At 44.9% G+C, this 25,861-nt stretch overlaps 1 protein-coding gene across 1 annotated transcript in view; it reads left to right on the forward strand.

Annotated features, from left to right (window-relative positions):
- LOC138293267 (pneumococcal serine-rich repeat protein-like) overlaps positions 1 to 25,861 on the forward strand; it is a 335,396-nt gene that overhangs the window by 154,699 nt on the left and 154,836 nt on the right. Inside the window, exons 26-31 of the mRNA XM_069232401.1 lie at positions 223 to 483; positions 2,453 to 2,713; positions 4,677 to 4,940; positions 6,107 to 6,364; positions 20,504 to 20,764; positions 21,703 to 21,963. Coding sequence (XP_069088502.1) covers positions 223 to 483; positions 2,453 to 2,713; positions 4,677 to 4,940; positions 6,107 to 6,364; positions 20,504 to 20,764; positions 21,703 to 21,963 — 1,566 coding nt within the window. The remainder of the gene's footprint in view (positions 1 to 222; positions 484 to 2,452; positions 2,714 to 4,676; positions 4,941 to 6,106; positions 6,365 to 20,503; positions 20,765 to 21,702; positions 21,964 to 25,861) is intronic.

Raw genomic sequence — 25,861 nt, forward strand, 5'->3', positions numbered from 1 at the left:
CAATAGTCACTGATTCAGTGGCTGCACACAGATAGGGTGCAGCATGAAGGTGTGGATTGGAAGTAACATGCAGCTGGATTGTGGCACACAATGAAAGAAAACATTAAAAAAGTTTGTAAGTTGAAAAATTGCTTTGTATGAATGTAATCAGCTTTAAGGAGGCAGCACTGCAAATTTATACGAATCAGTATTATAAATGTGTGATCTGTTTTTCTCATGTAGCTCCATGCATCCCTCAAAATGTGGAGGCGGTAATAGATTGTGAAACCAACGTGGCACTTGTTTCCTGGTATCCTTCCGTTGGAGCTGAAAGTTATGTGTCTAATGTGACCGGACCTGATGGAGAAACACACTCATGCAGCACAGTAGACACCAACTGTGAAATCCCTGCTCTGCAGTGCGGCCAGTTATATAACGTTACCGTCACAGCGGTCAGTGAAACGTGTAGCCAGTCTACCAGTGATGCTGTCCTACTTCAAACAGGTGAGCTCATGAGTATTTCAGATATAATGCTCAGGCTAGCGGAAAGCAGTGTCAGCTGGAGGGTGGTGAGCAGCGTCTGGTCCCCGAGAAGGGTGTTTCCCTGGTTTAGTGGATCACAGATAGTAGGAATCTGGAAGAGATTAAATATTTACCAGTGCCACCCTTCCCTACCATCTACAATGTATGTGTCCTTCAGAAGGCCGCGAGCACCAATCGAATTCTGTCTTGCCCTGTCACAGCAGTGCATACCTCAGGTTGAAGGCTTAACCTCAAAAGCATGTGAAGATCTCTAGAAACAAAATATAAGATCTATTAGCGGCTGATATCACCTGACCTCTAAATGTCATCCACGTGCACAGAATAGGATGGAGCCATTAATTCTCACTGAATCCCAGATCTCAACATTATTCCAGGGAATGGGGAGGAGTTCTCTACATTAAATGTTCACAGAAGATTCTTCATGTGAAATTCGACATTCCAACATATGCATTCAACACCCACCCTCTCATCCTCTCCTTTTCTCTTTCGCTCTATAGGTTGATTAACCATACACACATTACGCCACTCCATTGAAAATACAAATTATATCTTCAGAAGGAGCATAACTGCTCTAGCTTTTCTACATCCCCTAGAAGTCGGCAGGGATGTCTCCAGATATGCCAAAAGCTGTTCACGCTTGTCTGGAGATGAGATGTCCAGGTGCAAGGCATGCATAGCACGCACACCATTTTAACCTATATGCAGTATTGAGCATCAGCAGTCACACACCAAGTGGTAGAATGGGCAGTTGGAAGGTGAAGTCGTACTTGGATTTGCATACAGCACATATCACATCTTACACATGGCTCCTATCATTCAGATGTTATGCTGTGTTATTTTTAGGTCTCGCCTACGAACAGTTTTTACCTGTCTGTTGTCGAAGACTTATTGTGGACAATACCAATACTTCAGAGGAGCTTTGCTTGCCATTGATTGATTATCTTGTTAATGTCACTTGTTTGCATCTTATTCAATAGTTTTCTTTTTCTTGTGCATCCCTTTGGGAATACCTTCTTTAGCATTCTTTTGATTGGATGACTTAGGTATTTCCATGGCTATATAGGGGCATTACATTTTTTGGTTTTTCTTTCAGCCCCCCATGGCAGTTTGTGTTTTCTTTTCTCCCTCCCATATGCTCCTGCCCCACCACATCTGTGTCTCCCTATGCCCTCCATATTGCTGCCCCACCCTCAACTATTGCTTGCTATGCCCCCTGTCCTGCGGTGTCCCTCTCAGTTCCGTTTGCCTTTTTATCTGTTTTTTTATTTAAACACTCCCACCAAACTCCTTTGTTGCTCCACTGTCTGGTGCTCTTGTCGTTCACCTGGATTTACTTTCACCCATCACCCCATGCCCCACGCCACCACTGCATGATGACACATGTGCACAAATACATCATGGCACCATAAACCCTAAGTGGCTAAGGATGTGCCCAACCGTGAGTTCCTAACTCGTTGTGCCACAGTATCAAACTATACCTCACTAACAAAGCCTTAGAAGGCCAAAAACAGTGGTAGTTAGGGTTGGACTGTTCCCATAAGAAGCGGAGTCAGAATTGAGTTGCATAAGGCAGGTCTTTGTCTAGATTGGCACAGTGGGTGAAAAACAATGGGTTGGACTGCTACCCCAATTGCCAGTGGCTATACTATTTGTAAGCATTCTTCCCATCACCATTCTTGTGTTTTAGCGTTGGTAATAATGATTTTTTCTTATAGGCACAAAAAGCATTGACAAAATCAGCAAGTCTGCAATAGCTAAGCCAAAGGTTGAGACCTATTGGCTTTTCCATTGCCTGTTTTAACAGGTATCTTCCAATGTAATATAAACCGATATTCCACCTCTAATAATTTAGTGGAATTAGTAGTCAAAAGTCCCCACCTCACCTGATACACTAAACATTGCCTATTAACACATTCTTATGTTTCTGCAGCTCCATGTATTCCAACGGACATAGATGCACTGATTGACTGTGGCAGCAACTTCGCAACTGTATCTTGGAGCAGTGCAGATGGAGCTGTGAACTACACCTCTATCCTGAGCCGATCTGGGGAAGCACCCCACTCCTGTGACACCACGGGCACCTCCTGTGAAGTCACCAGCCTGCAGTGTGGCCAGGCATACAATGTGACTGTCATTGCATTCAGCGAGACCTGCAGAGGGTTGCCCAGCGCTGTTGATGTACTCTACACTGGTAAGGGGGCTCGCTGCGGGGGGCTCTTGTTGCTATGTGTTTGTAATACGCTTCCAGCTCAGGCCACTACTTTACACTACCATTTGTATACGTGCCTTGACCGTTCTCACCATTTGCACAACAGTTCTATATGTCACATTATCGAGGTCAACAATTTCTACCTGCAACAAACTCACATTCACAATCTCGACTGCCACTGTACCGTCAAGGTAATGCATTTACTATCTATCCCTCCATATAAAGCCACCTTCACGACACAGTGGTAGTCAAAATGGTGGATTCGATTTTGTTGCAGATGAATACTGTGCTCCTCCTCTACACGCGCCAACATACAAGTAACAGCAATAGCTGTGCACATTATTAAACTTAGTAATAACTTAATTCACTCAGGTTCCCGACAGCGGTGTCACTCTGTCACTATCATCAATAAACAAATGGCAGAAATCGTTGGGTTGGACAAACTATTCTGAATATATTGGGCTACTGGTAATTAAACCCATTATTTTTCGGATACAATGTTTTCTTTTCCCGACCTAGCTATTCGATGACAAGAATACATTTGTCCACGTGATAGGTATCTCTGACTTTTTCATGCATCAAAAGGGAATCGATGAAGTGCGAACAACAACTTGAGGAATATGTACCATGTATCTTGATAAATTAGTATCCTGCTTATTTTGGACGTCTAATGGGACATAGTGAGGTTCATCAGGGAAGATCATGCTAAATGAAGCTGCATCCTTTCACGAGTGACTTGGGCAGTATGTAAGGAGCCATCTTTTCCTATCCACTGTTCAGAAATCCACACAAAAAACACTTGTACATCGTTGTATGAAAATGAACTATTTGACAAAATACAAAGACTCTGATTCACAAAGCTATGTGCATGTTTAGGTGTGTGTACATTTAGCTTACACGTGCAAAGCGCCTTTTATGTGTGTAAAACACCATTGGAATTCACAAACGTTTAAATAAATGTACAGAGATTTATACACAAGAATATGTTTTTTAAATACTGATTGTGTAATATTAAACAATCAAATAAAGAGACAAACTACCTTTTGTAATTTTACTATGAGGTGGTACCTCCTAAAACCTTTTAGATACGTGCAGTGGGTAGCACTGGCAGGCCGCAGAATAAATGCATGTGCCAGTGAAGAACAGTTCAATAGCCCGAGCGCATCTGTCTCTTACATGTCTTTTCTCCATCATAGCACTAAGTGCTGCCCCCTAAGAAAAGAGCATCTCTCTGATCACCCACACATAACATCATTTCTGTTCCCATGTACGCTCACAGCAAATACTCTACCAACCATTCACATCCTTAGGAGGTAGCTTGCTCCCTGTCCCAATCATGCGCTTCACCCCCTCACCCCACCCCCAACCCACACATACACACACACATTAGGGTAGAAAGAGCTTCATAAGTGATTTTACTATACCATACAACCAACGTCTGTAGAGATTCCTATAAAATAAGTATGTTGTAGACAGTGCTTAATTTGAGCTGGTGGTTTCTGGTGCTGGGCACCGGCACTTATTTTTGAGCGCCAGCACTTATTTTTCTGCCTCAAGCATTTACTGGGAGCAAAAGACACTTGGGAAAGACAGAGGAAGAGAAAAACGAAAAAGATTCACAAAGGAGAAAGCAGAAAGCTGCAAGAGTGAGCTGAGGGTACAGGGAGTGCCTGTAAATGGATTAAAGAGGCCCGAGATGGCGTCAGGATTATGCTGCCCCAGTATTCCGTGCTAGCACATTTAATTGCAGCTGTCATGTGTTTCAGAGGAGAGTGTTGGGCACTGGCATGTTTATATTTACCATTTAAGCACTGGTTGTAGAGAAAGAAGAGGACAAGCACAGTAGAACAGGATATAATGTTTTAAATGTGCTTCATTCCAGTTGAGATGAAATCAAGCTGGCATTCTGAAAGAATCTCAAATTCCAATATTATTTTACTTCCAGTTCCTTGCATACCAACGAATGTTGCAACACTAATTGATTGTGAAAGTAATGATGCGGTCCTGGCCTGGAATCCTGCAGATGGCGCAGTAAGCTATATCTCATCTGTTACTGATCTCAATGGCAACATAGCAGATACATGCAACTCCACTGAAGCTAGCTGCAATGTCAACCAGCTGAACTGTGGCACAACGTACAATGTCACAGTCATGGCCATGGGAATAACCTGCAACAGCGCACCAAGTGCAGCCGACAAACTTAAATCTGGTAGGTTCTCAGAGGTCTAGGGTGAGTCACAGGTATATAATAGTGATTAATGACCAACATAATTGTTTGACTATTTTCTATCTCAAATTCATATTCTCAGTTGGATTGCAGTATTTATATGTGAATTTAGGATGATCTCAAACAAATATCCTATCATCAAAAACTTAAAAACTGACCTTTCAACTCAAAATAAGAATCATGCTCTTGCAGTCAATGAAGTCTGCGAACAAAGAATTATAAATGCAAATTGTCAATTTTTAGGCCTTAAAAGTGGAACAATGCCTTTAAAAAGGGGCTTTTGGAAGGTATATTTAAATACTTATATGTTTATATGTTTTATATTTATTTATTTTTTTATTTATTCAAATGAGTGTATTTTGACACCTGTCACTCGAAGCTCAGGATACCTAACTTTCTCTATAAACTTCTGAGGATCCTTTTCTCCTAATTCAAATTGTGTTTTATTTATTAAAGTTGAGAGGAGGTGGAATTACCCCAACATGTAGTCACGAAAGCAACATATGAAATGTATGCAGACATCTTATGTTACTGAAAATCAGGAAACTGTATGCTTTTGATTTCTGTATACAATATGAGCAGCTCAAAGGTCCTCTAAGTACATTTTTACTACCTTTCAGTGGCAGTTCACTATAAATAATGCCCTTTTAGATTCATTTCAAATTAATATTTGATATTGCTAGGTCTAAATTACATGTGATTCCAATTATTTTATGCAAGTAAAGACTACTGTTAGGCTACAGATAGTTTTCCATGAATATATCCTGTAAATGCTCTACAAAGTTTGGTTTTTTGAAGATGTCTTCTAATAATCAAACTTCCATCACTGTGCTTTGTTCATGAAAATTCTTGGGACCAATTCTCAAAGGCATTTGTGACTATATGATGTACCCTGACGGTTCATCTTCCTATCAGTAAAATTGAAACGAGAGCCCAGTCCCTTTTCTGTGTGTTAAATATATGTGATTATCCCCTGAATGTTTCAATTTTAGAAGTTTTGAGGTCAATTCTCAAAGACATCCATGAGTAGAAGTAGTTTTACAGGAAGTCTACTTCATCTACCCCTGAATGCCTTTGTGTATTGGCCTCACTGTGTTCCCCAAGGAACATGCGTGAATTTTAATAGAGATTATTTTTCCACCCATTAGCTCCTTGCATTCCGACAATTGCAGAGGTAGACCTTGATTGCGAAACCAACATGTTGACGGTGTCATTGGAAGCCCAGCCTGGAACTACGAGTTATGTGACAACTGCAACTGCACCTGATGGAGACCTCTACTCATGCAATACAACAAATGATATTTGCTATATTAGCAGCTTGCCATGTGGCCAGACTTACAACGCATCCGTCTCGGCATCCAATGAACTGTGCAGCAGCCCTCCTGTTCCATTTGATTTTCTTACAGGTAAGGTTTTCTTTTGGACCTATGTGATGATAACCAATAAATGCCGTACCACAACCGCAGTACCAAGAAAGCACTAAAACTTTTTATTGTGTTGGCCAACATTACTCCTTTTACTTCGAATGGAACTCAACCACCATATCCTTTTTTCACCGCCCAACATACAATGCAAGTTACACCTAATCCATTCCCCTTCCTAAAAAATAATTATGGTCAAGGTTTTCAAGATTATGGGGGTTATTCTAACTTTGGAGGAGTGTTAATCCGTCCCAAAAGTGACGGTAAAGTGACGGATATACCACCAGCCGTATTACGAGTTCCATAGGATATAATGGACTCGTAATACGGCTGGTGGTAAATCCGTCACTTTTCCGTCACTTTTGGGACGGATTAACACCTCCTCCAAAGTTAGAATAACCCCCTATGTGTTTCTTACTTAAAGGGTGGACATTCTCATAAAATACCCTTCTTTCTGGCTTGGACTTTCCAGTATTAGCCTGTCAATGAACATTTATTGTCCTTGAGTGACAGTTAGTTAAAATGAGATTGTATATCATTGTTGGCAAATATATAATTGAATTGGTTCTTTCGGGAAGTGATGCTTTGATCGCTCAGGAGTAGGCGAGCACTGCAATGGTATTCCTCATTAGGAAACTGAACATGTGTTGACAAAGCCAATAGGTTTTTTTTTTTTTTTTTGCTTACTGCCTGCTCATGAAAACACACAACATAAGATATAGTCATAAATGCTTACAAGAAGACAAAACAAGATAGTGAAAGGCATCAAGGCATTGTTGCAAATACAGATAGGCCACATACACACAAGCATCTATTACCACTCTTGTTAGACCCCGGATCTCCAAATCAGAGTAGCTGGCTCACAGGCAGTCGGATCATTGCCCACTGCAGGTGTGCTTGCAGTGAGGTAAATTGCGTATGCGCATCCCCACTTGGCATTTACAAGTCGAGGCGATACTGGACACCTCCTTCACCGAGGTTTTGTCTAGATGTATAACTCACTATTTCTTTTTAAACAAGGGCTTCGCCCAGCTTCAGGCCATGGTTTGGGATGCGCACAATATAGTGGTGCGGGGTCACTGCATGACTGCGATGTGGGGGCTCCGACAAACACATTACAGTGACCTGGCTAACATTGAAAAGGAGCCACAATAACTTAAGAAGGCAGTGACCTTACAAAGAGCAAGAATTGACCAGCTTCAATGCTTAAGGGTGAGGTACAAAGAAGTGGAGTCACAGTTGAGTAAACCTGAATTTAAATACTGCATTACTAGGCAGCATGCAGAGTGCGACCGCTCCAGTAGACTGCTAGCATGGCTAATCAATGCTACGCCTCAGCATACACAAATTGGTGTTATATGCTGTGCAGATGGCTCCTTGGCAGTGCCAAAGGCAGATATTAATGCTGCGTTCTGCAATTATTATCATTCACTGTATAGTGATGCACCCCCTGCTAATCCTGCCAAAATACCTGGCTTCCTGTCTGGAAACCAGCTACCCCAACAGTCACCGCTCCATAAAGTGGACTTGGACAAACAGCTTACATTTGAAGAGGTCAAGACAGTCATCACTCAGATAGCTAGGAATAAGACCTCGGGCACTGATAAATATAGCATCGAACATTATGCAGCATTTTCTGCACATATAGCCCAACCACTTCTAGAGGTGCTGAATGAGGCCCGTACCCAAGGCCACTTGTCAGATTCGATACAAGAAGCATTGATAGTTGTTTCCCTCAAGCCAGGTCGTGATCCCCTAGATGTCCAATCTTATAGACCATTGTCCCTTCTAAATTTGGACTGTAAGCTACTTGGCAAGGTGTTGGCCAATAGGTCACTACACGGCCTGGTCTCAGAGGACCAATCTGGTTTCATACCATGCCAAAGTACCTTCCTCAACATCTGCCAACTTCTAGGAATTATTCAAGGCACACCCCCTGGAGCATATAGTCGAGTTGCGGTATCTCTTGATATCGAAAAATCTTTTGACGCTCTGTGTTAGAACTATTTGCTAGCCACACTACATCAAATGGGATTGGTGAGGGGTTCATAAGATGGGTGCGTACCCTTTAAAGGGATCGGTGGCCAGAGTTCGCAAGGGGTGAATAATATCGGACAGCTTCTCCATACTGAGGGGCACAAGGCAAGGATGTCCATTGCCCCCACTATTTTTCGCTGTCATGATGGAGCCTCTGGCCTGCCGCTTGCAAAAACAGGCCCAGAGCTTGACATCCATCACATTATATCCCTCTATGCTGACGATGCTCTCGTCTACCTGAGAGACTTCAGGGCTTCATTGCCGGACCTTATGCGATTACTGGACAAATTTGGTGATGTATCCGGCCTCAGGGTCAATTGGCCCAAATCGTGTCTTTTTCCGTTGACCCTCACTCCGGAGTCGTCTAGGGTCATAGCCCCAGCGCAGCACCTTAAATGGTGATACAACAAATTTAAATACCGTGGATTCCAGAGTATCATACTAACTGAGCACTGGAGGATGGCAATGTGGGCAAGACAGGGCACTCAATACGTGGCTCCATCACATTCTCGTGCTTGCTCCCCTTATCTCCAATGAGACACACTGGGGGTTATTCTAACTTTGGAGGAGGTGTTAATCCGTCCCAAAAGTGACGGAAAAGTGACGGATTTACCACCAGCCGTATTACGAGTCCATTATATCCTATGGAACTCGTAATACGGCTGGTGGTATATCCGTCACTTTACCGTCACTTTTGGGACGGATTAACACTCCTCCAAAGTTAGAATAACCCCCACTGTGATTGTCAAAATGCTGGGTCTCCCCCCCCCACTATATTTCTTTGCTGCCTTACCAATAGTACTTCCCAGAAGATTCTTTTGGGAGCTTGATGGTCTCCTATCACAATTAATTTGGGGTGCGGAATGGCGACGGAGGTTCTAACTATAGTGAAACGCCCACTCTTTGAAGGGGGAATGAGTGCTCCTGACTTTGAACTGTATTATGCAGCGGTCCAATTGCAGTGGCCTCTGTGCTGATTGGACGTTCATCTTACAGCGGAAAGTAAAGTGATCTGCTCCAGCCTATACAGGATGTGTGTTTTCTTGGTTCACTAACTTCACTTGTCCTCCCTGTAAGGGCTTAAATCTAATAATGCCGGCCACGGAGTTTTGGAAAAGATTTGTCCATGGTCGCCGATGCGGCTTGCCTTACACGCCTGTGATTGCGCTGTGTGACCTACCTGGTATGCGGGAACTAGCTAGTGCACATGATTTGTTACAGTGTAGGACTGCTGGGATTGAGTGTGTGGGTAGCCTCTATCAAAACGGTGCCCTGCTGCCTTATGCGGATGTCATGATGGAATACAATATTCCAGCGGGACACTGCCTCACACACTGAGCCATCATTCATATAGTATGGAAATTATGGGGAGTGGGAACGATTGAGCCATCCCATTCCTCACTTCTCCAGCTGCTTCTTACACACGGGGGGATGAGATGAGCTATTTCAAACTTATATGAGGTCCTATTATCCATATTTGGTGGACAGTAATAAGGTTAGGAGCAGATGGAGTGAAGTGCTCTCCACTCCTTTGTCCGATAAAGCCTGGACCACCAACACCGACCGACCATGCTCGCAACCTGGGCTCCATCCTCGACTCCTCCCTCACCTTGTCTAAACAGGTCAACGCAGTTTCCTCCTCCTGCTACAACACACTCCGCATGCTCCGCAGAATCTACAAATGGATCCCGACAGAAACAAGAAGAACAGTGACACAGGCCCTCGTCAGCAGCAGGCTGGACTATGGCAACGCACTCTACACAGGCATCCAAGCAAAAGACCTACTTCGCCTCCAACGCATCCAAAACACCTCCGCCCGACTGATCCTCAACGTACCCCGCCACATCTCCCACCACCTAAGAAACCTTCACTGGCTCCCCGTGGACAAAAGGATCACTTTCAAGCTTCTTACCCACGCTCACAAAGCGCTCCACGACACCGGCCAGGCTACCTAAACAACAGACTCAGCTTCTACACCCCCACCCGTCAGCTCCGCTCCTCTGGCCTCGCCCTCGCCGTCGTCCCCCGCATCCGAAGAAAGACCTCCGCCGGCAGATCCTTCTCATACCTTGCCGCCAAAACCTGAAACACCCTCCCCACCAACCTGCGACAGACTCAAGACCTACTCACCTTCAGAAGACTCCTCAAGATCTGGCTTTTCGACCAGTAACACCTGTTCCCCCCGCGTCTTGAAACCCTCACGGGTACGTAGTGCGCTTTATAAATCCATTGATTGATTGATTGATTGACACGTGCGATACAGACTGCCAAGGAGGTCTCTCGGAAGCCTAGATTTACATACATCAGGCTTACCGCTCACCCCTACGCATTAAGCAGATACTCTACATCCATGCTGGAATGCCCACGATGCAGCCTACCAGGAGCAAGCTTCTTTCAATGGTTTGGGAATGTCCCTGTGTGCAAAGGGTTGAGGTTACATACACTGTATCTAAATTGTCAGGTTGTTCCCTGACACCCACGCCTGAATCTTGACTTCTTGGTCTTCATCCCAGAACTAAAGGCGCTAAATATCTGCATCACTTTGTTGACCTTGTTTTTGTTCTCTTTAAGCAACAAACGGTGATGCATTAGAAGGCGCCTGCAATCCCACACATGGGGAAATGGCTCACCACACTGTTATTATGGGCTGATGCCGAAACGTCTGTACTATGTTCCCTGCACAGTAGAGGGACGATGAGGGGGTGGGGGCAGGAAACTGAGATGTGTACATTACAAACATTGAAGCCAAAAACAGTACTCACCCACCTTGAGGAGGCTTGTGAGTCTCATGTCCTTATGACATCAAACTGTCGTACCTTGCGAATGGGATTCTAATCTCCTGCCCTGTGCGCCCACTACCTTACTGGGAATGCTAGTTTTATTATTATGCTGTCTGACACTAATGACTGTTGCAGCAAATGTTGTGCCGCTCCCCTGTCTTGCCCACCCCTCCTTTTTAGGGTCGAGCGCGCAAAGCGCTTTGTCCCCGTTGTTATCTCTCTAAAGGGCTTGTAACCATGCCCATCACTTTGGTTGGTTCGTGGGCTTGCCTTTTAAAATTCGCCTGATTTGATTACTGAAAGGCATGCATACGTCATGCCTTTGTATGGTTTCTGGACTACTTTTTCACTTTATTTTGTAGGCAGCGCGATCTTGCTGGCAGTAGTGGAGCTCTTTGTATGACAACGATCCTGTAACATGGATAATTGCACTTTTGCCGATACGTTTCACTGCGAGCGAACTTATGGTTCGATGGCATATGTTGCTGCAGATACACATGTGTGGCACAGTCCGCTGCCTGGTGTTGGGCTCGGAGTATTACAAGTTGTTTTTCTTCGAAGAAGTCTTTTTGGTCACGGGACCGAAGGACTCCTCCCTCTTCGGCTCCATTGCGCATGGGCGTCGACTCCATCTTAGATTGTTTTTTTCCGCTGTCGGGTTCGGACGTATTCCTTTTCGCTCCGTGTTTCGGTTCGGAAAGTTAGTCAGAATCTCGGAAGAAAGCGTCGGTATTGTTCCGTTCGGTATCGGGATAGTTAGGTACATCGACACCGATCATCGGAAGACTTTGGGGTAGTTTCGATCCCCCATCGGGGCCTGGTCGGCCCGACCGCGTGCGACATCGAAGCCGATGGAACGGACCCCGTTTCGTTTCTGCCCAAAATGTCACAGTAAGTATCCTTATACAGATCAGCACTTGGTCTGTAACTTGTGCTTGTCCCCCGAGCACAAGGAGGATACCTGTGAAGCCTGTCGAGCCTTCCGGTCCAGAAAAACACTCCGGGACCGAAGAGCCAGGCGTCAACAAATGGCGTCCACGTCGACAAAACAACGTTTCGACGAGGAAGAGGAAACATTCTCGGTTCCGGAATCAGAATCCGGAGACTCCGACGTCGAACAACAGCAACAAACCGTGAGTAAGACGTCGAAAAGTAAATCCATCGACAAACCGAAAGCCCAGGGGACGCCACTGCCAACAGGCCATGGCTCGACCCATAAAACAGGCGACCCGTCGAAGGCGCCGAAAAAGGGCACGCCCATAGCGAAGACACCCGACTCCGGTCGAGGGACCGCCATGGAGCAACCTCGGAGCCGAGAAAGCGGCTCCGAGAGACAAAAACAAGATACCGGCACCGAAAAACATCGGCACCGAGAATCCATGCCGAAAGGAACAAAAATTCTGTCGGTGCCGAAACCGAAAAAAGATTCTCTCTCGGCGCCGAAAAATACCACACCTTCATCCTACTCAGAGGAACAAGGAATAAGTGGCCAAATGCACAGATTTGGACAAGAGCTCCAAAGTGTAGAATCGGACTACACACAAAAGAGACTGTACATCCAGCACGACACAGGGAAAATATCAACCCTTCCCCCAATCATGAGGAAAAGAAGGATCGAACTTCCAAAGGATGACGCACAACCACAAGCCAAAGTGGTTAAAAAAGTCACGCCTCCGCCCTCTCCACCACAGGCATCGCCGGCACAAACACCGCCACAAATGCACTCACCAGCGCAAACTACCATAAGTCATGACGATCAGGATCAAGACGCTTGGGACCTGTATGACACCCCAGTGCCGGACAATGATCCCGAGTCATACCCCACAAAGCCGTCACCGCCAGAGGACAGTACCTCATACTCGCAACTGGTGGCTAGGGCAGCAGAATTCCACAATGTCCAACTGCATTCCGATCCTATAGAGGATGATTTTTTATTTAACACCCTCTCGGCTACACACAGCCAATATCAATGTCTCCCAATGCTACCAGGGATGTTACGGCACGCAAAACAAATTTTTGAAGAGCCCGTAAAATCAAGAGCCATCACCCCAAGGGTGGATAAGAAATACAAACCACCACCCACAGACCCAGCGTTTATTACTTCGCAGTTACCACCTGACTCCGTGGTAGTAGGGGCAGCTCGCAAGAGAGCAAATTCACATACATCTGGCGACGCCCCACCTCCGGACAAAGAAAGCCGAAAATTTGATGCGGCAGGGAAAAGAGTAGCATCACAGGCAGCCAACCAGTGGCGCATCACAAATTCACAAGCGCTGCTGGCCAGATATGACCGAGCACACTGGGACGAGATGCAACTTCTCGTAGACCATCTTCCCCAGGAATACCAAAAAAGGGCGCAGCAAATAGTGGAAGAGGGACAAACGATCTCAAACAATCAAATCCGCTCTTCACTAGACGCAGCCGATACTGCAGCGAGAACAGTCAACACTGCTGTCACCATAAGGAGACACGCTTGGCTACGCACTTCACGCTTCAAACCTGAAATCCAGCAGGCTGTCCTTAATATGCCCTTCAACGAGAAACAACTTTTTGGCTCTGAAGTGGACACAGCCATTGAAAAACTTAAAAAGGACACAGACACGGCCAAGGCCATGGGCGCACTCTACTCCCCGCAGAGCAGAGGCTCTTTCAGAAAAACTCCATTTAGAGGGGGGTTTCGTGGCCAACCCACAGACACCACCAGCCAACAAACAAGAACCACACCATATCAGGGTTCCTTCCAAAGGGGAGGTTTCAGGGGATATCGGGGGGGTCAATTCCCAAGGAGTAGGGGAAGATTCCAGACTCCAAAAACACCTCCACCTAAACAGTGACTTTCAAGTCACGCAACCCCTTCACTCAACACCAGTGGGGGGAAGACTAAGCCAATTCTACCAATCTTGGCAACAGATTACAACAGACAATTGGGTATTAGCAATAATCCAACATGGCTATTGCATAGAATTCCACAACTTCCCACCAAACATCCCCCCCAAAACACGCAAAATGTCACCACAACATTTAGAACTTTTAGGACTAGAAGTTCAAGCACTACTGCAAAAGGATGCAATAGAGTTAGTACCAGTACAACAAAAAAACACAGGAGTTTACTCCCTGTACTTTCTAATTCCAAAAAAAAGACAAAACATTAAGACCAATATTAGATCTCAGGACACTAAATACTTACATCATATCGGACCATTTTCACATGGTCACACTACAAGACATCATTCCACTGCTCAAACAGCAAGATTACATGACCACATTAGACCTAAAGGATGCGTACTTTCATATACCAATACACCCTTCTCACAGAAAGTACCTACGGTTCGTATTCAAAGGAATACATTACCAATTCAAGGTGTTGCCATTCGGAATAACAACTGCACCAAGAGTGTTCACAAAATGTCTAGCAGTAGTAGCAGCACACATCAGGAGACAACAGATACATGTGTTCCCTTACCTAGACGATTGGCTAATCAAGACCAACACAGTAAAAAAATGCGCAAACAACACCACATTTGTCATACAAACCCTTCACAAACTGGGGTTTTCCATCAACTATACAAAATCACACCTAGAACCGTGTCAAACACAACAATATCTAGGAGCAACCATCAACACATCAAAAGGAATTGCCACTCCAAGTCCACAAAGAGTGCAGGCATTCCACAAGGTAATAAGTGCTATGTTTCCAAACCAAAAGATACAAGCAAAACATGTGCTAAAACTTCTAGGCATGATGTCATCATGCATAGCCATTGTCCCAAACGCAAGACTACACATGCGACCCTTACAACAGTGTCTAGCATCACAATGGTCACAGGCACAGGGTCAACTTCAAAATCTGGTGTTGGTAAACCGCCAAACATACCTCTCGCTTCTATGGTGGAACAGCAAAAATTTAAACAAAGGGCGGACATTTCAGGACCCAGTGCCTCAATACGTTATAACAACAGACGCTTCCATGACAGGGTGGGGAGCACACCTCAATCACCACAGCATTCAAGGACGATGGGATATACACGAAACAAAATTTCATATCAATTACCTAGAACTGTTAGCAGTATTTCTAGCGTTAAAAGCCTTCCAACCCATAATAACACACAAATACATTCTTGTCAAAACAGACAACATGACAACAATGTATTATTTAAACAAACAAGGAGGAACACACTCAACACAATTGTGCCTCCTAACACAAAGAATTTGGCAGTGGGCGATTCACAACAACATTCGCCTAATAGCACAATTTATTCCAGGAATACAAAACCAACTAGCAGACAACCTTTCGCGAGACCACCAACAAGTCCACGAATGGGAAATTCACCCCCAAGTTCTGAACAAGTACTTTCAAATTTGGGGAACACCCCAGCTAGATTTGTTCGCAACAAAAGAAAACTCAAAATGCCAAAACTTCGCATCCAGGTACCCACACCGCGAATCACAAGGCAATGCTCTATGGATGAGTTGGTCAGGGATATTTGCGTACGCTTTTCCCCCTCTCCCTCTCCTTCCATATCTAGTAAACAAGTTGAGTCAAAACCAACTCAAACTCATACTGATAGCACCCACATGGGCAAGACAACCTTGGTATACAACTCTACTAGACCTTTCACTAGTACCGCATGTCAAACTACCCAACAGGCCAGATCTGTTAACACAACACAAACAACAGATCAGGCATCCAAACCCAGCATCATTGAATCTGGCAATTTGGCTCCTGAAGTCCTAGAATTCGGACACTTAGACCTCACACAAGAATGCATGGAGGTCATAAAACAAGCTAGAAAACCTTCCACTAGACACTGCTATGCATCTAAGTGGAAAAGATTTGTTTACTACTGCCATTCCAATCAAATACAACCATTACATGCCTCTACTAAAGACATAGTAGGATACTTACTACATTTGCAAAAAGCAAATCTCGCTTTTTCATCTATAAAAATACACCTCGCAGCAATATCTGCTTACCTACAAACTACTCATTCATCGTCTCTATTTAGAATACCAGTTATTAAAGCATTCATGGAAGGGCTAAAAAGAATTATACCACCAAGAACACCACCAGTTCCTTCATGGAATCTTAACATCGTCTTAACAAGACTCATGGGTCCACCTTTCGAACCCATGCATTCCTGTGAAATGCAATATCTAACCTGGAAGGTCGCATTTCTCATTGCAATCACATCCCTCAGAAGAGTAAGTGAAATACAGGCATTTACCATACAAGAACCATTTATTCAAATACACAACAATAAAATAGTTCTAAGAACAAATCCAAAATTTCTGCCAAAAGTAATCTCACCATTCCATTTAAATCAAACAGTAGAATTGCCAGTGTTCTTCCCACAACCAAATTCTGTGGCTGAAAGGGCACTACATACATTAGACATCAAAAGAGCACTAATGTATTACATTGACAGAACAAAGCTAATCAGAAAAACAAAACAACTGTTCATAGCTTTTCAAAAACCACACATAGGAAATCCAATCTCTAAACAAGGCATTGCTAGATGGATAGTCAGATGCATTCAAACATGCTATCTTAAAGCCAAAAGAGAATTGCCTATTACACCAAAGGCACACTCAACCAAAAAGAAAGGTGCTACAATGGCCTTTCTAGGAAACATTCCTATGAGCGAAATATGTAAGGCTGCAACCTGGTCTACGCCTCACACGTTTACTAAACACTACTGTGTAGACGTACTAAATGCACAACAAGCTACAGTGGGCCAAGCTGTACTAAGAACATTATTCCAAACTACTTCAACTCCTACAGGCTAAACCACCGCTTTTAGGGGAGGTAACTGCTTTATAATCTATGCCACACATGTGTATCTGCAGCAACATATGCCATCGAACTGAAAATGTCACTTACCCAGTGTACATCTGTTCGTGGCATTAGTCGCTGCAGATTCACATGTACTCTCCCACCTCCCCGGGAAGCCTGTAGCCGTTTAGAAGTAGATCATAAATCTTAAACATCTGAACATTTGTAAATAATTATTAGAAACTCTTAACGTACATACATATTCACTCCATTGCATGGGCACTATTTATACCAAACAACTCCATCCTCACCCTCTGCGGGGAAAACAATCTAAGATGGAGTCGACGCCCATGCGCAATGGAGCCGAAGAGGGAGGAGTCCTTCGGTCCCGTGACCAAAAAGACTTCTTCGAAGAAAAACAACTTGTAATACTCCGAGCCCAACACCAGGCAGCGGACTGTGCCACACATGTGAATCTGCAGCGACTAATGCCACGAACAGATGTACATTGGGTAAGTGACATTTTCATTTCCTTTTGTGTGCTTGCTTCGCGGCCGTCGGCTCGTTTATGTGAAACTGTTTATCTTTTCATTTTCATTGGCAAGAAAAGTCAGATTAAGAGTTTACAATGCTAATAGCTCTAACTCGAGCAAACGCGAGGCGCATTGCATTGTAAATGCCTGTTTGTTCTTGTATTTTCTGTGAAGAACACGCATGATAATGTTGATGCTCCATTTCTGTGCCTTTCTGCAAATGTTTTGTTCACTAACTCCATCCATGTTGCTATCATTCTACTGTATACGTAAAGAGACCCCTGTGTTTATTATTAGATGTACAACTGTCTTAAGGTTTGCTGTTACAATGAAACAATAAAACAGAACTTTAAAAAAACACCTATTACCACAGTTAAAACACAGGGACCTACATAGAGACACCTTCCACTCACATATATGGATACATAGACACCTGCACAGGTTCAAGTGGCCCCATGTCATATGTGACACGTTCAGTCAGTTGGATTTCAGCATGTAAACTATTTTTACCTGTAACAGTGCAAGCAAAACAACGTGATCCCCAATGGAATAATGCAACATTGCGTTAGATAAAAAGCTACAACTGCCTCAAGGTATCAAGCATGACATGGGCACAATCGAAACACATGATCACACTGACAAAATGACATATTTTGACACTGGTCGAGATTGGATACCCACAAGCAAAATAGGCGACTCACCTTCCTGAAATTAAGATTTTTAAACGCTATTGTGACGTATAGGCTACATTATTTTATATGTTGTATATCATTATATTTTTATGTACGACTGGAGAACCTGGCACCAATAATCCATTATGAGTAAATGTAAGTTTTATTGTTAAACAAATGTAGAAAAGCATAACAAGGACCACTTGACAGTTATGCCCATGACTGAAAGTACTCATGGACAGAAGAGTGGAACAGACAACAAGTACGTTTAAGGAAAACGCTGAGGTCACTTATTTGTATTAGCTGCTTTCAATGGAAAAGAAAATAGATTTGTAGTTTGTAAAAAAATATTTGCAGTGGAACATGAAGGAAACGTGTTACTGTCGAGCATTTATTGAAGGCATGGAACAAGCCCCACATGCTGTCAGCCTGGTACAGTCAATGCCCGCTTCAAATAGGTTCTGTGAAATTAGACCTTTCTAAGATAGACCAAAGATCGGATTCCATATTATCACAGTGCTCCAGCTAAACTCAATTTCTGAAGCATGATGACCTCTTACTTGAATTGCTCAATCATACATCTGGGGATCCCACTCACTCCAGTCTATCCCCTTAATCCTACATTATCACGTAGCTGTGGTAAATAAATGCCACAAGTAACAGGGAGACAAAAAGCTACTTACTAGGATAAGAAGCCACTATAGGACCACTGTTGTAGAAAGCATTTTTGTTGTCTAATATGCTTATTAATGCAATGCAATAGAAGCAGGGGGTTGTTGACCTAGATTATTAAGGTGTTATTTTGGCTCTGGCTTAGGAATGCTTCCCTGTTTCACTCATACATATGTTATCCAACTCCTGGCCCTGCCAACTTAATCCTCACCATGACAGAAACGATTTTTAGTGTCCCTGCTATGCTGCCTCATTTCTTTTTGACATATCCAAAGTCTGTCCTCTATCCCAACTTGAACCATTTTTGTTTTGGGAGGAAAGATTAATGGCATTTTTGTGTGCTTGTTTGGCAACTTTGTTCTGATTCACTGCTTGAGGAGGATGTCATCTCCCAAAACACACACCACTGTCGCCCACCGTCCCAGACCATAAATCATTATAAACATTTAGACTGAGGACCTCATTATGGCCCTGGCGGTCTAATGACCACCAGGGTCGCGGTAGCGGTCGGACCACCACTAACGCGGTGGTCCGAGATCTTTATTACGACTGCAGCGGTAATGGCATGCTCAGACCTCCAAGCACCGCCAAATTTCATCTACATGACGGTCTGGCAGTTCTGGCGGTCCTAACCTGCCTTGGCAGCATTGCAGCGCTGCCCTGCGGATTACAACCCCCTTCTCCGCCAGCCATTTCATGGCAGTAACCCCACCATGAAAAGGATGGCTGAGACGGGATACAGGGTGCCCCGGGGGGGCACTGCACTGCCCATGCACTTGTCATGGGCAGTGCTGGGGCCCCTCTGGCCAGCACCATTGACGTGTTCACTTTCTGCTTTGCAGACAGTGAACATTGTGACGGGTGACGGTGCACCCTCCACACTACAGCATTGCCAGCGGATCTGTTATGAGCCAGAGACAATGCTGTAGGCCGTTTCCCGCTGGGCCAGCGGGCGGAAACTGTGTTTCCGCCCGCTGGCCCAGCAGGAAACTCGTAATGGACTCGGCAGGGAGGCTACCACACTGGCAGCAACCTACCTGTCTGGACTTCGGCAGACAGGGTTTTCCGTCCACCCAAGTCATAATACGCCCCTGAGAGTTTTGAGACAGAGTGACTCAACAAGGATTTAATTCAGGGCTGCTTCTAAGGTAGTGAAGTTCTAGATAGCCGCCTCTGAAACCACCAGCAAAGGCTACCAATTTTCACCTGTGAGTGTCAATTGTAGCCCTATTACTAGGAAACGTCAGTTGAGCATGTGGCAAAAATAATTTCAGTGGTCTTGATCTCAATGTTCCACAGAATCTAATTTTCTTTTTAATCGGAAACTTGAGCCGTGCTTATTTTTACAACTTATAAAAAATCATAAAGAATAGTATGAAGTAGTGTTTGCAGGGCTGATGCACTCTGTGGTGTTTTAAAACCTTTTATGATACACTCTCGCCTGCGCTTGCTGGGGCTGATTTTAGAGCATAACAAGAGTGTACGTTTGAGCACATTACAGTTTAGAGCCCTGCATGTGGAATTGGAAATGCTGAAATATCATTCAACCTTCATGAACACCACCTAGCAGAAGTTATAAAATGCGATGAGCAGCAAATATGATGGAAAGCCTTGTTAAAGCATGGTTACTAATGTACTTAATTCTATTTTCTACGCAGCTCCCTGCAGTCCACTTTCTCTACAAACTCACCTGAATTGTGAAAACAATATGGCTACACTGTCCTGGGTAGATGCTCTGGGGGCTGAGAGTTACACTGCTAACGTGACCGCTCCTGACGGGGTTGTGCTCTCATGCACCACAACAAACAACAACTGCAACGTCAACAGACTGTCCTGCAGCCAGAATTACACAGCCACTGTCAAAGCAGCTACCACTGCCTGCAGCAGCCCTGCAAGCAGCGAGGTGACATTTCAGACTGGTAAGACCTGGAGGTATCTCATAAACAGAGTCTAAATGTGTACGGGTGCAGATGCTGCCAGAAGTGTGAATCCCAGTGTGCATGATCTGCAGGTGGACAGGCCCAGAAGGAAGGCTGGAGGTTTGTATGTGACTGGCTGTGACCCTGCTAGTCTTTCAGAGATACTGTATTCTACCAACCATCAGGATTCTCTTCTGGGCTTTTTCAACGCTGATAGATGATTTGCTATTGTTCAAGTATGAAGTATGTACATTAAGTATTCAGCTACTGTCAGATCAAGGCACCTGTTCCTAGAGTCTCCCATTCCTCTCTTTTTCCTTCTCCGCCTATCCCTCTCAAAGCCTCTCCTCAATGCTTCTCTTCTCATCCCTCATAACACTTCTCTCTTCTTAGATCTTTGAGCCTCTCCGGACTCTCTCTTCTTCCCGGTGGCTCCATTCTGTTCCCACCTGTTGCTCTAAACTCTCCTCCCTCAAAGTTTTCTACTCACGTTCATCATAAGAATTCAATGAGAATGTTTTATTTCAGGGTTTCCTTTGTCTTCTCCTATTAACATACTTTTCATTGCGTGAGAGCAATATCTAAGGATCTAGCAACCTGTTGGGCACCCAGTTTATTGTTTGGCTACCTGTTGGGCTCCTTGTTCAGTGTAAGAGAGATCTTTCTCAAATCTTTGGCTATCTGTAAAGTGCACTAGCATTGCTTTGGCTATGCTGCACAATATAAAAATGTAAATTATTAAAAATACAGATGTAGTCGCATACAGCTACACGGGGCAATGCAGAACACTGCTCAAGTAACATTTCAATGATGTTTTTTTTATTTAAAAAAACGAGCAACTTATGTAGAGTTATTCCCATTGAAGGGGATTTCTGTCCTTTTTGTTCATTTTATGTTCTTCGGAAAAGTAAAGACTCTGCATGTATCTCTTTGTTTAGTTCCTTGTGTGCCCACAAGTGTGGACGCTCAGTTCGACTGGGCCTCAAACACTGCCACACTGTCTTGGGCTGCTGTCCCCGATGCTGTGTACTATAAGTCGTCTGTCTCCGGTCCTGCTGGCGAGTTTCGTTCCTGCAACACTTCGAGCACAGCCTGTGAGGTCAGTGACTTGGAATGCGGCCAGACGTACAACGTGACTGTGACCGCCCACAGTGGAGATTGCACCAGCACTGCCAATGGCGCAGCTCAGTTTCACACTGGTAAGTGTGCGCATGACCACTAAGCAGTACACTTGTGTTATTTCACTTTAATCTGCGGTTAGGGCACTGGAAACAGACCCACAAAAAGCTTCCAGCAAAATAATTCTGAGGATCTCAGATGGATTTATATATATTATTCATATACGGATGGTGCACCACTCACTTGGATAGGTTCCATGAATACGATAAGGGGCTGTAGATCAGATCAGACATATATGTTCATTTGCATATTTGTGGGTGGATGTTTTCTAAGGAGGTGGGAGTTGATTTCCTTTTTTAATTGAAGGAGGCTTGGTGATATCTGATATTGAGTGGGGTGTAATTCTGGAGGCCAAGGTATGCATCAAGACGTGCTTACATTCCTGGAGTTCCTGTCTGGCTTCGGCTTGCCTTCAGGTGCTCTGGCATGGGTCGGCATCAGTGAGTTACTCAGTGGTATTTAGCTGATTTGTGTCTGATGCAGCATCTTGTAACTATGATTTGGGATTTGATTTGTGCTTGCATGGGGAGCCAGTGGAGACTGATCATGGTTCTGCAATGCACAATTTCATGAAGAGTTGCTTTGACGGCAGAGATGTATGACTGTTCAGTCAGGATATAAGACACCGTCCACATGAAGAAGGAAAAGGATGAGAACTTGCATGGTTAGCTAAAAGATGACTTCTTAAAAACAAAGGGACAGATAATATAAAACGTTCGGTTTTTTCGTCCAGGGTGCCCTTGAGTATTTATATGGTGTCATCAATTACATCTAAGTTAGGTCTATTTGCTCTTCCTAAAAATAGTGACAGCACAGACCAGCCCTGCCCTGACATGAACCCTGAATCATCAGTCCCCTATATAACTTAGAATCCAAATTTTCCATGACTGCTGAAACCACTTACTGGATAGGCTGCCACCTTTTTAGGAACAGATGTTCTAGCAGGCAGCCCAATCAAACACTATCTTTGCATGATGAATGTGATCATCGTGATCTCAATTTAGTCCAGAAAAATTTCAAACTAATCTGCAAGCCAGAACAATATTCTGTCAATATTCAGTCAACATTCCTAATGAACTATGTGGTCTTCAAAAGTGCAGCTACAATCATATGTTCCAAGCTAGAAAGGAACTCAATGTCTGGCTTGTGGCATTTGGAATTATATTAAGGCCTGATTAGGAGTTTGGTGGGTGGTTTTCACCATCCCCCTAACTTCCGACAGGGAGGTTGCCACGGTTCACACCACAGTGAACATTGCAATGGTGTTTGGCAGGAGGGGTCCCTGCACTGCCAATGCCAAGTGCATGGGCATGCTAGGGCCCCTCTGTGGCCCCCTGCACGTGTACTCTGCCAACTTTTTCATGGCGGTGTTACTGCCATGAAAAGGCTGGTGGAGAACGAGGTCATAATCCGCAGGGCAACGATGTCCTGGCGGATTAGGATCTCCGGCACCGCCAGACCGCTGGGGTCCAAGATCCTGGAGGAGCTGGCAGTCAGACCGCCAGGATTGTTATGTGGCGGACTGATCGCCACCACGAGGGTGGCAGTGGTAAGACCGCAACACTCGGAATGAGACCCTATATTAAGTCCTTAAATCAATGAAAGGGCAGTAACCTGTTTTTGGTGCTGCTAGTTGTTTGGAGGTTACTCTCATACTCCATAACCCAACCAGTTAAGCAAATAAACATCTACTACAAATCAGTCACACATCACTAGATTACTCTTCATGTAGAGAAAAATAGCAAATTCTACTGGAAATTTCAGTTGAGTTCACCATATCCATAAAAGCATTCTCTTGGTTTCTTTTAAAAGGTTCTTTTAGGGCACTGCACCCTACTTCAGTGTTTCCTTTTAAAATGAACAGTGAGATACTAACTGCAATACAATTATTTACAAAGAAAGATTTACCAATATTGGCAAGGCCAGTAAGTTTGTCCTACTGTATGCAAATGACATTTGTGCATGTCTGGGTCTCCATGTTTTGCTACATGAAAACCAGTCCTGGAGGGACATGGCTAAACAGCCAAGATGGCGGGCATGTTTTATTAATGCTCCAGAGTCCTCCCTGATTATCCTGCTCAGTCCGGCACCCTGAGTCCCTTTCACTCACTGAAAACAACGGTGCACGTTTCCTGACTGTGACCTGTGGCACAGCACCCCCAGATCAGCAGCTCTGCGCCCCCGTAAAAGATACTGAAGTCTTGGAGCTGAGCCCCCTCTCAGGTACCAAACATGGCGGCCGCCAGCGACTGCCAGTACTAGGCCGTGCACTGATGGAGATGGTCTGAGGTCCGCCACGGCCCTGTGCAGACTTTGAACTCTTCTCCTCCCTGTGTGCCAAATGACTTTAACCGTATTAGTGCCGCGCCCCGATATCACACCTTGGACCTTGCAGGTCTGGGCCATTGCCTGTTCATCAACCGGGGCCTGCGGTGTGGCTGAGGAACACTGCCGCTTACACATTGGATCAGCCTCTGACTTGAGCTGCAGCTAATCCATCGGTTGAGGCCGGCGGCGCGACCGTGAGAGAAACTGCTGTGCTGGCCCCAAAAACTTGAACTGCAGTGTGAATAGTGGACCATACAGGCCATGCATATCAGATCTTGCCAATCCTGATGCACCGGACGGCACGCAATACAACCGTCTGGAGGATCAGCGGATGACACTGTGCGGTCTATGACCCTACCTACAGCTGCTTACTCTGAACACTGTTACTTACACACCACAGGGCTGGGAACAGATGGTGAGGTGAGGAAGATTGGGGCCCGGGGTTACCTGCCACCTTTTACTCTGCTGTTTTACACCTGCTTGCCCAAGCTTACCTCTTCCTGGGCACGAAGGGCCCCTACAATGACTGGACATCATATTTAGGTGGGGGATTTTTTCCCTAGTGCATTGCAGCTGAGGCTGTGCACCCTTGCCCCCATAACGGACCCAATTATTTGTGACATTTAAACCTAGCTGTCGGCCTGAGTTGTGTGGGAGTATAATTTTGCTACCACTTCCCTCACACCGACCTGGTGGCCAGGTGGGCCTCTCCAGCGCTCCGCTTACCAAGATGGAGCTGAGACATCATGGGCGAGGGACAAGCATTGACAATGCACCTCCAGGGCTCATAGCTTCCTTGGAGTTTTTAGGGCACTTGACATTACTAGGTGGAGGTTACTTGAGAACTGTGAATCTTTGGACTTGGGGCCTGCATCGCCTGGCCATGGAGCGCTTCCTGCTGCTTTGCCTCAACTGCTCGTGCTACCCTACCAAAGGCAAACGGGTCATAAATGAAGCCTTTGCACTCCTTTGTGAACTGGTGCCCAAGCTGCCTGTGATTAAGGCGAGATCCTCCTCTCTCTCTTCTCCTTTTGCTACTTCCTGCCTTCATGCTTGTGGGATCCTGGAGACTGCTGTGGTGCGGCAGTGCAGAAGGCCCTACTTTGTTTGTCCCTTCCTTTTATGCCAGCATGAGAAAGGACAGGCCCCCTGCATCTATCTCTCAACCTAAAATTGATCAATTTACCGACAGTGCTCCTGAAACAAAAGACTACCTGATGGGGAACCCTCCCCGGCATCCTCTACGTCCGTTTATCACATTTTCGAGGCTATTCAGACACCCCGGGAGACCCTGAAGTCCAAAATCTGAAAAGTCAACATCAAAGCCTTCCTGTTACGGCAAGACCTCAGAACGGTGGCAGGCTGGGTGACAGATGTCGAGGGCTATGTCTCTACGCTGGAGGATAACTCGTCCAACCTCAAATACAAAGTGACTTCACTGATAACAAGGGCTTGTACTCTGGAGGACAGGGCAGAAGACGCAGAAAACCGCTCCCTGAGGTGGTCCTCCTGGAGGGAGTTGAATCCACCTAACCTGCAACCTTTGTGGAGACATGGCTTTTCTCCTGGGTGCCAGAAGAATCATTGTCA

Source organism: Pleurodeles waltl, chromosome 4_2 (assembly GCF_031143425.1).
Source record: "Pleurodeles waltl isolate 20211129_DDA chromosome 4_2, aPleWal1.hap1.20221129, whole genome shotgun sequence".
NCBI classification, from domain to species: domain Eukaryota; kingdom Metazoa; phylum Chordata; class Amphibia; order Caudata; family Salamandridae; genus Pleurodeles; species Pleurodeles waltl.